A 16377-nucleotide genomic window follows, 5' to 3' on the forward strand; every position below is an offset into this window, starting at 1 on the left:
GCTGAGGCAGGAGAATCATATATTCAGGGTCAGCCTAGGCTACACAGTGAGACTCTGGTTCAAAAATAATTTAAAACACAATTAAGCTGTTTTAAAAATTGTTATATATGAGATTACAATCCCAAAAGAGGGAGAAGGAAGGAGAGATCATTAAAAGTTGCTTGGGAAAAAATAGCCAAAATGCTTTCATACTTGTTAAAATCAATACATTCATAGATACAAAAGGCTAAATCAATGTCAAGAACAAGGAGCATTAAATAAGATTTCTTAAAATCAGATAAGGAGAAAAAATCTTTAAAACAACCAGAAGATGAAAGTCATTCTATGTGTAGGACAACTCGAAATACAAGGTTTTTGTTGGAAGCAATGGAAGTCAGAAGACATTAGAGCAATGTCTTTAAATTAAGGGAAAAAAAATACAACTGTTAGCCTAGAATTCCATACTCAGGCCCTCCCCAACCACCATTTAATAATGAAAGCAAAGTAAAGACCTTGACGTGCTAATTCTGTTTGCAAATGGTTCTGCAACAACAGAGCTCACTGAGAAATATTAAAGGACGTCCTTTAAGCCGAGAGAAAATGGCACGAGATGGAAATATGCACACACACACACAAACACGGATCTGATAATTGAATTGACCAAAATGTCCTCAAATAGCTCTTCCCCTTAAGATTAAGAAAAAATTAGAAGCGAGTCTTTTAGCTTAGCAGAGACAGTGACAACATTGCATTCCAAAGCCCCTGGGTTTGAGTTCCTAGCAGTCCTAATAGGGTGGCCAAGTTGCACAGGCACATGGCGTAGAGTAGCTCTGCCACTCCAAGAATGGAAGCCAGCATGGGTGGGAGTGGGGTGGGGTGTGGGGAGGGATCAGGACATCAAACTCTTGATTGGCCTCAGCCAGCTCTCAGAGACCTAAACAACAAAGAATGAATGTACATTACCACCGGTTGTATTTAACCTTAAGCTAGAGCTTCTACTTAATCAACACGAAAAACATGTACCTAGAATCAAGAGGAATAAACAAAATCAACCCTGTTTTCAGACAATAGGATTGCAAATGTAGAGAATCTGATGTAATTCACCAGAAAGCTAATAAAAGTAATAAGTAATTTTTATCAACATTGAAAATGAAATCAACATGCAAAAAGTTGATTGTATCTCCATATCCTAGTAAAAGACAATGTGACAAAAATTAAGGCACCATCACTTAAGTATCACCAGAAACATAAGGTGCTGGCAGATAAATGCAAGGAACTATCCGAGACACTTGCGCTGGAAACTACAAACCATCTTAGAAAGAAATTGAAGAACTAAGTAAGGTAAACAAGACTCAACCACGCTAAGAAAGCTTTTCTCCCTGGATATAGATTCAGCCTATCTCAATCAAAACTCCCAAAACTTACTTCTATAGAGTTGACAAGTTGATTGCAAAATTTACACAGAAATTCAAAGAACAGAATAACTAAAGCAATGTGTATGACACTAATAAGCTGGGCATTAGGATGAACAGCCAATGTCAAACTTTCTGATAAGTAATTAATATACCCTGCATATTTTGCGGGGTATTTGTTTGTTTTGGAGGTTAGGCAAGATAGGATCTTGTGTAGTCCTTCTAGTCCTTTAACTTACTATGTAGGTAAGAGTGACCTGAACTCTTGATTCTCCTGCCTTTACCTCCCAAGTGCTAGAGCTACAGTTTCTAGACTTCTAGACTGATGTATTCCACTGGCTCTCAATTATCTAGTGAACTGTCTCATCAACACCTCAACCCAATCTATCTCGAGTTTCACCCTGAATTCAATCCCATGCTCCTGCTATATGCACAACCTCCACTTAGTTACCTGGGTATAGAGGAAGCAAGAATCGGAAAGAATTTCAATCTTTATAACTGCAATGACAGGAAATGTCTTATCATCAACAGAGAAACATATAACAAGAGTCCAGGGAAGGCGTGTTGCCTTCCAGAAGGAAGATGCTGAAGTTGTGGATATATTAATTTCAAAGTGCCTGCAGGATCTCCAGGTGGAGGGCTCCAGCAGACAGTGAAAAGCCACAGTCCATGACAGACTGTTGATCTCGGTTACAGAGATGACAGCTTCAGAGCCTTTCTGAAAAGTTTAAACTGGGGTTTGACAGGAGTCATGGTGTTTCTGAAAGAGAAAGAACTCTGAAGCATTCAGCTGTGGAGGACAAACCATAAGGGAGGAAGGGAAAGAGAGGAAGGTTGAGAAGGGGAGACACACGGGAGCATGTGTTTGACCAGTTAAGGGCCAGGCGGCGGCTGTGTCAGATTTCCTAGAGAGAGCCTTCTTTCTGCCGCTTTGTCCAACTGCATCTCTCCTCTACATCCTTTCCTCCACTTCTTTCTCTAGTCCCAAAGTGCCTGCATAGGGAAGGCTATGTAGAGGACATAAGCCTGGCTGTGGCTCTCCTATTCCACTGTACTAGGAGGTTGGCTAGTAAGGAACAGTGAAGCAGAAAAAGTCTTAAGGCTCTGGCTGCCCTTTTGGATTCGCACATCAATACTGCAAGCGTTGACAGACTGCCTGAGAGAGGCTGAAGGGATGTGTGTTCTGCATGTCTGGAATTTATTCCTTTGGCTTTGTAAGATATGACGCTGCATAATGGCCATGAAGAAATAATTTTGATCCTCTGACTGTCTTGGGATAGTTCCCAAAAGGCATATAGCAATACGTTTCCGGACCTGTGTAGAGGAGGCGTACCTCAGGGGCTGCCTTCGCAGGTTTGCTCGCACTTCTAGACCAATGCTTCTCACCTTTGTTTCATCCTTTTTTTCACTTAAGCCATAAAAGGAGTAAGTGTATCCAGTTGAAAAGATGGAAGATATTAATGTGAGAGCAAGCCATCACTATGATACATATCAATTTCTCACCTCCGAGGTAGTGCACCAAGGCTGTGTCTGGATATTAACCCAGCCGGGACTAGAGAAAGAGAGGTCTGGAGGGTTCTAGGGACACACTGTGAAACTAGCAGTTTTCACATGCAGGAGCCCAGCATCTTCACAAGTTGACAGAAAAGTGATTATTATACAAAACATCTTCCTAAGAATGATAAAGTTGCTTAGATATATGGCAGCTAACTGCTCTGTATCTATGATCCTAAATTTCAAGTATATTGGAAGAAATATTCATGTTTCCCCTAGAATTGATTTCTATCTACATATGGTTTAAAAGAGAATGGCCCCCAAAGGCTCAAATGTTTGAATGTTTGGCTCCTGTTTTAGGAAGGATTAGGAGGTGTGTCACTGGAGATGGGCTTTGAGGTTTCAAAAACCCAGTCTCTCCGCCACCATCTTCAAATAAGATGTGAGATCTTAGCTACAGCTACAGCTACAGCTACAGCTACAGCTACAGCTACAGCTACAGCTACAGCTACAGCTACAGCTACAATGCCATGCCTGCCTGCCTGTCTCCATGCTCCACCATGATTTTCAGGGTTACCTCTGAACTCTGAGTAAAGCCTTCAATTAAATGTCTTCTTTGTGAGCGTCCTTGGTCATGGTGTCTCTTCACAGCAACAGAGCAGTAACTAGGAAATTATGTATAGTTTAAAATACTTGAGGCAGAAGGATCACATGAATCTACCAGTTTCAGACCAAGCTGGGAAGCATGGCAAAATCTTTTTAAAATAATAATAATAATAAACATAAAAGTCAGGTTGTTGTGGTGCATGCCTGTAATCCCCAGAACTCAGGAGAGAGAGGCAAGATAGTGATGACTTCAAAGTCAGCCTGGGCTGGAGAGAAAGCCCCCATCTCAAAGGAGCAGATCAATTGAGGCTGTGGACATGGCATGGCAGCTAAGAGAACTTGATGCTCTCACCGAGAGCCCATGTCAGGTAGATCTCAGCTACCTGTAACTGCAGCCTCACAGAACCTATTGCCCTCCATTGGCTTCATTTGAATATCTATGCTCACACAAACATACCCACACACAGAAAAATATGTGCATATATACTGAAAAACAAACCTTTTTTAAAAATCAGAACAATCAATTAATTAACTTGTGATAGCACAAAGAATCCTAAATTTCCCTTAAAATATTGGGTTAGAAAGTAATTTCTTGTTATATATTTTAAACTTTTTAAACACAATTATTTATTAAATACCTGCTGTTTGTTTCATATCTCTCTCTCTCTCTGTCTCTGTCTCTCTGTCTCTCTCTCTGTCTCTGTCTCTCTCTCTCTCTGTGTGTGTGTGTGTGTGTGTGTGTGTGTGTGTGTGTGTGTGTGTGTGAGATGGTATCTAATATGGTCAGGATCATATCTCTGGAAACTGTGCTATGTCCCCCAAATTGCCTTTTACAATGAGCTCCCAGAAGAATGCCTGTCAAGTGCTCTCTCAGGAGCCAATCCTTATTTACTTATTGGTTTTTCCTGACTCCTCTTCTAAAACATTCTTGAGATTTATACTGTTTGGAAAAGGAGAAAGAGACAGGGACTCCCAGGGGTGTGAAGCCTTGGCTTTGGTCTCAATGCATTTTCCCCTAGGGAAGAACACAAAAGCATTTTGTAGCTGGAATACTTTTTAAATTTTTTTTTCTTCAGCTGGTGGTCAGCTTTGGATGGACAGGCTCTTTGTTCTTACATCACTGGTCATAACACTAGCCCCCAAGCAAATGACTGTTGTATTAATTTGAGGAAAAGTGACAGTAAGCATGCTTCTGCAATCTAAACAGACTATAACATGGACAGTTACAGATGTAGAGTGTTCCACTCTCCAGAGCCTTAAAGCAGTGGCCACCAAGAGATGGGTCAGCAGAAAGACCATAAGCCTATCAAAATCTTAGATGGTATTTTGGGACAATGAATTTCCTGAAAATTCCTACCCGTCTTAGACAGCAAGGGGATGACTTGTGGAGGGCAATGGGGAGTCCTCAACTGTGACAGGTTTTCTCACCTCAGGAAATCATAGCTTGGGGAGCTAGAACGCCTCATCAAAGGCCAACAAAGCCTCAGGTCAGGGCCTTCTGGGTCATTTGCCCCACAGAACAGTGGAAGGGTGAATCAGAAAAGAGTTTTAGTATAGGTGAAAGTGTAGAAAAAAGGAAGTGATCAGACTTCTTGTATAGAGGAGTGGGCCCTAGAAAGGGGTGTTCCTTTAGTGAGCTGAAGCATGGGGGCAGGAGTGAGCTGGTCAGGCCAGTCGCTCCACCTACCAGGCAGTAACATATCTCTCCATTCCTGGCCTACACTGGAGTTGGAGGCACGCCTTCCAGAGCCAATTCTTCCAGGCTGCTCAGCTTATTAAAGTTGCTGTGCAGAAGGAGATAAAAACTAAGCAACCAGAGCAGGGACCAGAGCCCCTGAGCACTTTGGTATTTCTGCTGTCTGAACCAAAGACAGTTCCAGGCTCTGCCAACACAGAATCGGCTGTCAAGGACAAGATGCTAGATACTAAATTGTTCATCTCTGAGGTCCCTGCTCATAAACTGCCTGGCCAGTTTAGTAGTATCTTTCTTCTGTCTTCAGAAGGATGTGTACTCTGCACATCAGTGGCTTTCTTCACACAAAGTCCCCTGTTTTACATAGTTAGGCAAATTTTCTTTTTCCTCCTTAGGTTTGGTACAAATGAAGAAGAGAAGGATGAGAGAGGGGCTCTGACTGATCTTATCTGGGTCTGAGAGTCCCTTCCCACAGACTTAATAAACCAGAGCTGGGGAGGAGTGGGGCTAGAGTTGGGCTTGTAACTTGTGCATTTGCATGTGTGTTGCTTGACTCAACGCTGTGCTGCTGTCGTTTACAAAGCATTCTGAATTTTAATTTTGCATTGAACCATACAAATTATGTAGCTTGCCTTGAATTAAGTAGCAGTTCAGCTCAGCAATCCCTAACTGAGGAGGGGGCACTAGGGAGAGGAAAACAGTTCCCAAGAGCAGTGGGTAGAGATGGCAACCTGTAACAACCAGACCAGAAAGGCCCCAGACACAGAAGCCACACAGTTACTGTCCTTGAACAATCTCACAGCCTAGAAGGGCAGATTTTCTTTTCAAAATTTCCATTTTCCAATCCCTGCAAGTTCAAATTTGAGCTTCAGAAAGAATGGAAAACTCCAACTGCCATAGGAAAATGGTAAATAGGAAAAGAAAAAAATCACAAAAAGCAATTTTATAAATATATACACTAGTACATGACAATAGGTGGGGTTAAGAATTTTCACAACAAAGAGACTCCATTAGAGTTGCTAAACTATTGAAAACATTCTCTCTAAGAAGGTCCATAAAGAAAGGCACCAATCAAGCCCTAAAATGGCAATGATGGCTTTGTAGGGATTCCATGAATTTGTATAAATCTCAAAAAGAAGTCCAGCAAAAAGAAAAGGAAGAGCTGGGTGGGAGGAAAGAGGCAAGTTGACCATGTTCGATTTTTCAAAGTACAATGAGGTTCTCCACGGAGGCAGGCAGTAGCAACTGTAAAGTGGAGGGTAAGCCATATTTAGAGCAATAAATTTTATGAAATGTTAATCGGGTTTACTCTTAGAACTCCCTTTTTCATTATTACATTTAATACCAAACACTAAAAAATTAATCAGGAAATTCCATCTGGCCAACAATTTCAATTTATGAAATTCCTTTTCCTGCAGAAGATTAAAACCAATCCCTTGGAGTAAATTGAACATTCCAAGACAGCCCCAAACAGCCTGAACAAAGACTCCAGAGTGTCATTTTCTTTTTTATTGGAACATCTTTGAGTCACTTGTAATCTATAAATAAACTTGCATTTTACAGAAATTCTTCTACAAAAAGCAGTACCATGCTTGGAATTCAACATATGAGACTATTTTTAAAAGTGTTTTGATTTTTTTAAAAAGCTAATTATGGGCCCCACATAACACAGGAGTTATAACTTGCTTACTACAAGTTTTGTGTTGCTTCACAACTCTTTAAAAGAATTCTTGTATTATCACACATTATTTTAAGTGCAAGTCAAGGTTAATTAAGGATGTTAAATCAGTGGTTAATATCTCTTCCTTGGAGGGAGGGAGGGAGGGAGGGAGGGAAAGAGAGAGAGAGAGAGGGAGGGAGGGAAAAAGAGAGAGAGAGAGAGAGAGAGAGAGAGAGAGAGAGAGAGAGAGAGAGTGAGTTCTAGTTTTAAATCTCTTGGGCTTCCCTGGGTATAATACAAGAAATTATTTAGTAATAAAATAAATATTTTTGACAAAAATCCTCGAATAAAAGAAAAGGGCATAAGGAATCTGGGGAGGGGAGCAATGTTTCTCTTTCCAGAAAGCCATGTTCAGATATAAATATATTAAAAGTGACATTAGAAATACTAAACACTGGGCCTAGATATATTTGGTCAAATTGTTGGCTGATATTTGTATCAAAAGGGAAGAGCAAGCTGATACGAGAGCCCATGCTTGGTACCACTTCAGTCATCGCTGAATATAAAAAGGCACATATTATATACAACTTAGAATTTTAATATTTTGAAGTTCCAGGCTTCAGGAAGTAAATGTTAACTGCTCTTCTAACAGCATGTGGCCTAAAACTGCAGGAAGAGAGGAAGTAATTCAAGGAAGAAATTTACTTCTGCCTCCATCTTAATTGACAGGGATTAAATGTCCAGATACAATCAGGTTTTTGCCCCAGAAAGAAAAAAAGAATTCCGAGTAGTTTTCTTCAAAGAAATCCTCTGCAGCGAAACAGACATCAGCTGCAGTAACCAGAGGCAGAAGAGCCCTCAGATACTCAACTCTTGTAACAGAAACTAATTGATTTTCTGTAATTTGGCCTGTCTTGCCAAATTACATTCCAGACAGAGTGAAAATTACCACTTCCAAGCTTGCTGTTTCTTGACAATTGAAAATGAGTAACAATATTTTTTCAAAGAAGAAAAAGGAAACACAACATTGGATTTCTATGGTGCTATACAAATCCAACCGAAGCACACACTCCAACTTCTTTTTTAACTTCAAGAAGAATTTCTGTTAACATGCACAGCACAATGCATTTGCTAAAGGGGTATTACCACTCTGAAATAAGTGATAGTTCACATACGCACGCGTCTGAGCTGGGTAAGCACAAGTTTTAGAAGAAGATTTAAAGAAGGAAAAGGTATACCAACATAAAAATACTTTTGTCCTTCCAAGATGAGAACACAACTAGAGGCACTGTAAGTGCCATAGGGAACCACTGTCCTAGAAACTGCAAGCATCATAGAGAATCACCATTTTAGGCACTACAAGTGTCGTAGGGAGATTGACTAAAATAATGCTTTCCTTAGAAGACTAAGCAAGGCAAATTTTTTCTTTTCTAAACTCCACACTCTTCATTTTGACATCTGTGATGGTCACTCCACTCTGACAGGCTGTTCAGTGTCAAAGTGGGGTACATAAATCATGATAGCATTGCTTGAGATTGTATGAGTTCCACTGTGGTAAGTAAAAAAAATAATAAAGTTACTTTAAAAAAAAACCATGGGCTATGCATCAGTGTAAAATATTCTTCAGGGGGATCATACCCATACACTAAAGCAACCACGATAAAGAAAACAGCTTTCCAGAATGAATATAAATAAGTGTTAGGCCAAAATGTGACTATTATATGCCAGAGTGACTATTTATATATTTTTTTACTTTGGTTTGTTGCTTGGAATCCACAGCATTCAGTCCCATCCTTAACACAATTTCTTTTCATTTTTACTATATGTGGAGAGGAGTGAAAACATCTTTTAGTAGCAAAGACTGATCTAAATGTTTAAACAAAATCAATTTGAAATCACTGTTGGGCTATCACTCAATCTTCTTGTTGAATCTGACTCTAGAGTCAGGCTCCAAGGAGACACAAATAATGTCTGTACTCCTGTATCTCTTCTTAATTCATCAATCGCTGGGAACTTTCCCCTTCTCCCCTCTCTCTGCATTTATCTCAGTAGTTCTATCTTTTGATTACTACTTGGTTTTAAGCCAAAACAGCACTTCTTCCTGAACCACGATGTTGCCTCTCAATAGCTGTATATTAAACTGTGGTGAACTTGAAGGCTCAGCCACCAAGATTTCAGGCCTATTGTTTTGAGTAGGTCATTCATTCTTGGTTCAAGGGCAGCCCAGATAGAAGTGCCAGTTCAGATATTCACAAGTAATGACACCAATTATCTGGCAAGATGTGTGAGATAAGCTGTTCTGTTCCCTTCTGTAACACCACCTTGTGGAATGTTGGCTATTCCCGCCCCCACCCCACCCCAGATGATCAAGGAAGAGTTGATTCATCAGGAGAAAGGTCTCATCAGAGTCCATGTGTCCTGGTGAGGCTGTGTATGCATGTGCTTGGACATGTGTGTACATATTATATATGTTATTGACAGAAGTCAATGCTGAGCCTTGTTTCAGTCACTCTCCACCTTAAGTTTTGAGGTGTAGTCTCTCACTGAAACTGTATAGGCCCTGTCTGTGCTCATCTCTTTAGCTCTGGGCTGCAGATGCACAACACAGCACTCAGCTTTTGACATGGGTGCTAGGGCCCCAAGCTCAGATCCTCATGCTTGGACAGACAGCACTTTACCAACAGAGCTCTCTCCCCAGCATTCTCTGTTGAGTGATTCTTTAATGATATACATTTATTCATCATCATCCTTTGGCTCTAAAATAAGAGAACAAGCTGACAAATAAAAATATCTGTTTTGAAACGGAATAGCCACTGGCTATTCTTTTTGCATTATTTTTTGAATGAAAGTAGAGCTTAGAAGTGTGTGTGTGTGTGTGTGTGTGTGTGTGTGTGTGTACATGCACATGCGCACAAACTCTGTAGCTCTGATGGCTAGAATACTCAATTCCAAAGCACAAAAATAGGGAGCATTTTTAGTTCCTTGCAGAGCTTTGATCACATGCAAACCACAGTTTGCAGAAACACGGAGTTTAATATTTTCTAGCTCTCCGTACTTGCAACTCAGGATTATCTTCCTTCAGGCAAGGGATGAGTCAAGGGGCCACATGCAGGTAGAACTTTTGCTGATACACTATTCCTGTTTCTTTCCTGGGTTCAGTCATATTTTTAGATCAGCAAGCTATTCCTTGAATCAGAGAGAAGACCACAAAAATATTATAGTTCCTAGGCCAGGCCTAATAACGACATGCTGGCCTCATCTTCCCAGCTGGCATTTCATCTCCACAAAGGCCCTGAGCAGGGTGTTCTATTTCCTTGCATTGGGAATGAAGAAAGGGTTATAGATTTCTTTGCCCCACAGCAATCTTCTAGAGAAAGTGATTGTTCCCTCCACATCAGTATTTTATCAGAAGCAAGACTTTAATGGAAAAATAAAAAGAAATGAATCCTGTTCTCCCAACTGCTCAGCAGGCATGTATTCCCAGTCTTTGTTTTTCCCCCAGTGGTACTTTTCTAGACCTTAAAATGTGGGGTTTTCTAAGAAGAAACTTTGTGTTTAAAGAATGCTTTTTTCAAAGACATGAACTACCTTTGTTCCAATGTTTTTACTACATGCAGATGATCTTGTCAAGTTTTGTCACATGCCCATCATCGTAAATGAATTGTTTTCTTTTTTATAGGGAATTTGAATTAACGTTACCACCAACCCTTCCTATCCACATGGCTGAATTTCAACATTGGGCTTCTTTCCATAGTCAAAAAGACAAATAGAAAATATTATCCAGCAGAGAGATCAAACTTATTACTGTATTAAGAAACACTGTGACAACTCCCATCCAGCTTTGTTAGACTACAATGGCTATTTTATATATTCATCTGCTATGTATTTTTAAAGCATTGCCTTTGTCTCCACAGGACAAATGTAGTTAATTAAAGAAAAAGATTAGTTCACACGGTTTTAAGATTTGCACATATTTTCAAATAGATTTTGAGATACAGTGTCACGACAGCAGAAGCTATCTTTTTTATTTTACTTGGAATTATAATGTTGCAATTAAAATTGTTTGCTTCTTCTTAAAAAGCAGAGACTTTGTGCCACTTGTATTATTCCTCTTACACTGTAGCACATGGCGCTGAAGAAGTTACAAACTTATCACAAAATGTCTTTTCCATAGCACTTCCCCCACTGTACCCTAGGAAAATGGATAGTGGGAAGGGTAACAATTAAATTCAATCTAAATGTGGGGGGATTCGTGTTCAGAAATCAATGTGTTTATATAAAGATGTTAAGTCAAATACAGAGGTGAACCAGGCTATTCCAACTCTTGCCAAACAAGACTTGGAAAAAGAGTAACCCAAACCAAGCATGTTATTTACAATATACTTCCTAACTAGTCTCATTTGTAAGTGAAAATCAGCTGGCTCAAACATCTTTTTAAAACTGATTGAATAACGTTGGGGAGGGAATCTGCGACACGCTCCTTGAAAAAAATATGGTTAGAAACTCTGTCCTGCTACCTCCTGAGTGCCTTGAAAATGAAAATCTCTGTGTCTTCCAGATGACAGCCACCTTGTTGTGGATCCAAAATAGCTCTCTCAGCCAGAGAGCTGTCTATCAGTAAGAGTTCTGACGGGTACATATTTGGCATTCAGAAAGAAGGCAAGAAATGGTCTCATGAAAGAAGATTTGGTAGAAGAACTGCCCCCACCCCCTGAAGTCCAATGGAAATCTGGAAAACAGTGCCTCTCGTAGACACCACCAAGAGACCAACAGGCATTTCTGAAAATGAGACATAATTTTGATAGAGAACAAAGCCAGAAAAGGGGGTGGTAAGTCCCTATTTCCACCATTAGCTTTTATAGGCATTTGAGAGTCCATGATTAGACATAAAATGTACCAAGCTGGAAGGTTCCCATTTGTTCAAGGAAGCAAATCCACTTACATGTATAGGATTTTCTCTCCCCCTAGTGGTGGGGTGGAGGCCTTTGAAGACTGAGAGCATGTGATTGCACAATACTGCTTTAGAAATCAGTCTGGGTTTCCACTGCAGCGCACTTTGTACAAAAAGTAGGCTATTCTTTGGGTGTCCTCACATTCTCTACAGTGATTTCTGAACCTCTTTCAATACTCCCAGTGAGGTAGTGAAGTGTCTCATAACTATGTTCCAGCGTGAGGTAAAGTCTTTCTTTCCTCCTCTTTAGCCCTATTAAAGGTGAAGCCACGTTGCATTCCCAAACAGTTTTACTGACCAGAAACCCACTCGAGGAGTTAAGGGAGAAGAAAAAGGAAACCCATATATAGCTAATGTAGGAAACATGGGGACTCACAAGAAAGACACCCATATATCAAGGACCCAAAGAATGAAAGGAGCTAATTAGAGATACATTTTGAAACGTTTTCACCTTTGTGTTCCATGCACTTTCATTTTCTTCTTTAGTTATATGAAAGTAAAATTCAGATTACTCATGGGAAGTAGATAAAAAAGAAAAAATATAGAATAAGTAAATGTCAATCAAGTTTTAAAAATTATTTTTAAATGTATGTATGAGAGAGACATGGTTAGGGGAGTGCTGTGTGTGGTGTCTGCAGAAAGCTGACGATGGTGCCAGCTCTTCTGGAGTTGGAGTTACAGGCTGTTGTGACTCTGGACATGAGTGCTGGCCAACAAACTCAGGTCCTCTGGAAGAATAGAAAGTGCTCTTAACCACTGAATTATCTCTCCAGCCCAGGTTATTTTTCCAAATGGAGTGACCATATTATAAAATGCCAAAATGTTTTCTAAATATTAATGGAAACAGATCCTAAATTGTAGCTGTCTTATCTGTAGGTTAGTGATCGATAACTGCAACACATCAGTGTGGAATATAGAGAGTACACATCTATTCTTTCTCTATAATTGGGCATCAGTGACTTCCACTGGATTGCTCCTCTTGGAAATCTCCAAGGCAACCAAGCACCTAAGTTCACACAGAGAATAGGTTCCTTTTCTGGCTTCCTTACCATACACTACACACATAAGTCAGAACTGTTGGGCCCCATTTTGGCCCTGGTTTGGGCCTTGAGGACAAACTCGAATCTGGCTCGAGTTTCTGCGGCCTTGTGGGAGAGCCTAAGCCTGGCTCAAGTTTTGAGACCTGTCTCAGTCACTTCCATATTGGGGTGACTCAGCAAGACCTGTTTGGCCCTGCCTCTGCCCTGTCGTTGCTGATGTAGAGCTTTGCCATTGACCCTGTCAGTCACTACGCCATCTTACCCCACCAAAACCCGCCTCCCTATGTTCCAAACTTATATAAGCAAGAGGCTGACTCCATAAAGTTGAGTTCCTGCTTCAACAAGACTCCCAACTCTGTGTGTTTCTTTTGGGCCGTTGACACTCGCCATCCTGCTCAGCCCTGGAGAGACCCCAGAGGGACAGGGACCTCTCTCCTCTGTCCTGGACCTGTCAGCAAGGAGCAGGTACAGAACCTCCAACTCTCGATCAGGTCCCTCAATCTCACCTTGCACATCTCCCAGAAACATATGTTTTACTTTACCCTTCACCACTACCCCAATCTGTTATTGCGTTTCTAAAGAACATACCCTCTCAACAGCCCCCATTTGTCAAATACATTCACTGCACTGTACTACTTCATATATTCTTGAGGCGCCTACTCTGTACTCTGGAAATACTATGGTAAATACCAGACAAGGATCCATTGAAATCAAAGATAGCTGTTAAGACTATGTTGACAATTAAAATCAGGCAATGAAAGTAAGAACTATTGTAGACTAAGTTTTCAAATAAAAAAAAAAATCACCTGGAATTTCAACAAGGGATATGAAAGGCTCTGCTTGGTTTTGCCTTCCTGAGGGTGGGACCTAGCATCTCTACATGGTAGGCAAATGCTGTACCACTGAGGGATATGCCCAGTCCAAGATGAGTTCTGAAGTCAAACAACAAAAGAAATCCATTGAGGTGATGTCTTTTTTTCTATCAAAGCTTTCTAACACAAGAAATTGTTTCAGATGTTGGCTAAGAAAAATAGTAAGTAAAAAGCACATAAAAGTTTAAAAATTTTTTTCGGACATGAAAACAATTTTTAAAACGTTTTTCTGTATGGTTCCTCTCCCTAAAATGTCAATTCTTTAAAATATAACATCCCCAAAGTCTTTCTTTCTAGCATATCAATGCTGCCTTATTATTGAACTAGGTATATATAGCAGGCATGCAAATAAGTATCAGTTGAAATAATGCACAAATTTGTGTGCGAGGTGTGCGAGCAAGACAGAAAAAATAAAAGCGTTGGAGGGTCCAGGAAGCCTTTGTGGTAATGTTAGGGTCATTTGTTTCAACTCACGGGCTTAAGCTGAGTATAAAATCCTTGGTGAGGCTTCCTTGCTTGGCGCTCCCTCAAAGAGCTGTCAAAGTACACACAAGCTCTACCGCCACAAAGCTCTCCAACTCCCCGCTAGGAGGAGTCACACAGGACCCACCAACCTTCCCACTTCTTTGGTTCCGCCCCTCCCTAACAAAGTTCCGGCAGCCTTTGAATTGGGTTGCTGGGAACAGTAGTCTTCCGGTCAAGAGCTACACGGGTTGTGGCGCATTGCCAGAACTACGCTTCCCAGGGAGCCTCGCGGCAGAGGGAGGGTGGGTCACCTGACCGGGACTTCGGCGACGCTATGGCGGCGCCCATGCTGCGCTTGGGTTTCCCTGGAAGACGCTGGGCTTTAACATGGCTAGATGGCGGTTCCCGCCACCGAAGTGGCTCTCAGACTGGGCCCACATCCAACTGGGCTAGGAGACAGAGTTCAGTGGCTCAGCCTTCCCTCCACACGGCTCAGAAGCCGAGGAAAGGGTATATCTTCTTCGTACTTTTGCCTGTCTCGTGGAAGTGCAGAACGAAGATAATGGCCCCGGCAGCCCAGCCTGAGGGTTTTAGTGTGCTGGAGGGTGGTCACCTGTGTTATGGGCAACTGAACCTAAATGAAAACACAAAACCAGGCCTGCCACCTTCAGCCTCACACTTAAAACTTCTGTCTTAAAGTAGGCATATTTGGACAACGTGCGAATGTAAAATAGCGTTTCCTCCAGTCGTCTTCTCAGACAGAAGACTGGAATACTTTGCCCTACTAACTCGTGTGGGGTCTGCGACACTAGACTCTGGCTCGTATGTAGCGGGCATTTGGCGTCACTACAGGCTAGCAATAATTTAAAGACAGAAAATAGCCGTTGTACAAAGCCCCAGATAGGAGAGGTCTTATTAGTCAGAAAGCACTAGCTATCTGTGGTTTTATTGTGGGCATATTTGTCTAGACCCCAGGAGGATGTTAGTCGACTGACGAAATCTTTCCCCGATTATATAAAGAATTGCTTATGTTGTACAGCAGTTAGTTGCTTCCGTGTACATGATTTAAAGCTTCTTTTAAAATACAGCAACAAGGCAATTTTTAAAAAAGTTTTGTTTTGTTGAGGTTGGCATTCTTTTTAGCATTTCAGTGAAGAAGAGAAGAAAAATGTCCAAAATCATCACCTTTCTATTCTCTTCATAAACTAGACTATTTTCTTTCCACGAAATGAAACTGCAGAAATACTTCGATTAGCAATTAGAACATGCAGAATTTCTGAATTTCTTAGTTTATTTCCTCTCTCTTGAAAGCTTTATTATCAAATTTTAGAAAGAAGGAATTAATCTTTTCTCATTCCTTCATCTGTTGAACTGCTTAAAACAAAACTGAATGCACATGAATTAAAATCTGACTAATATAGAAAATGTCTAGGGAGAAGTGAAGACTAGGAACATACATAGGAATAGAGAATTTAATTCCCCAAAGAGAGTGGAGTACTGGCTCACCAGAGTAGGGCTGTTCAGATAAGAGACAGTATATCACTGTAAGCATTTACAAAGATTTGCTAGCAGTGAAGTATGAACAAATGAAAAAAATTTAAGTTTAGATCTCAAGAACTGGATGGGACTTGGTGGATGAAAACAAAGTTTCCTCTAATGGTTTTCTGTTCTTTTTCACGGGTTTTAAGGAATACCATATTGTGGTAGTCTATGGTATCTGATCCTGCTTCTGTAGCTACAAGCTCTTAACAATGAACTCAAAATATGGGCGATAATTTATTCTTTAGCCATCATTTCTCTAGAACTAGAATCCTGGCATTTGTATTAAACCCAAATAATGATAAGATAAGCTTTTATTATTTACTGAGTCATTTACTTAGTGTTTATTAACTAATAAGGTACATTTAGTTTATTCACCAATAAAATGACACATTTTAAAATATAAGCATATAAAATTTTAATTTAAAACACAAGATTATAATTGGAAATATAGGTTTATAAGAATTTATATTTAGCGACAAATGTAACGTTTTAACCATTTTCCTTCCCTTTAGTGAACACAAATGGGCAGCTGTAGTAGGACTGGAAATTCATGCACAGATTTCCTCCAACTCTAAACTCTTCTCTGGAGCTCAAGTGTGCTTTGCAGCACCTCCAAATTCTCTGGTTTCTTATTTTGATGCATCTCTGCCTGGAACATTACCG

At 40.5% G+C, this 16377-nt stretch overlaps 1 protein-coding gene and 1 non-coding gene across 15 annotated transcripts in view; one reads left to right on the plus strand and one right to left on the minus strand.

Annotated features, from left to right (window-relative positions):
- The window catches only part of Gm3740, a 44104-nt gene extending 29748 nt beyond the window's left edge, over positions 1–14356 (minus strand). For 7 of the 8 annotated variants that reach the window (XR_867407.2, XR_003954511.1, XR_867406.2 and 4 more), the window contains exon 1: positions 14182–14356. This is a non-coding gene — a transcript (predicted gene 3740). Of the gene's footprint in view, positions 1–13641; positions 13768–14181 lie in introns of all 8 variants that reach the window. The other variant, XR_375773.4, reaches the window with a different exon arrangement.
- A 108-nt stretch (positions 14357–14464) lies between these two features.
- Positions 14465–16377, plus strand: part of Gatb (glutamyl-tRNA(Gln) amidotransferase, subunit B) — an 81523-nt gene continuing 79610 nt past the window's right edge. For 5 of the 7 annotated variants that reach the window (XR_375512.3, XR_003954307.1, XM_006501330.2 and 2 more), the window contains exons 1-2: positions 14465–14682; positions 16227–16377. Coding sequence is in view for 4 of the 7 variants with exons in the window: in XM_006501330.2 (XP_006501393.1) it covers positions 14507–14682; positions 16227–16377 (327 nt within the window). In the remaining 3 variants the exon portion in view is untranslated. Of the gene's footprint in view, positions 14683–16226 lie in introns of those variants that run through there. The other 2 variants (NM_144896.4, XM_011240080.2) reach the window with 2 other exon arrangements.

Source organism: Mus musculus, chromosome 3 (genome assembly GCF_000001635.26).
Source record: "Mus musculus strain C57BL/6J chromosome 3, GRCm38.p6 C57BL/6J".
Classification (NCBI taxonomy): Eukaryota; Metazoa; Chordata; class Mammalia; order Rodentia; family Muridae; genus Mus; species Mus musculus.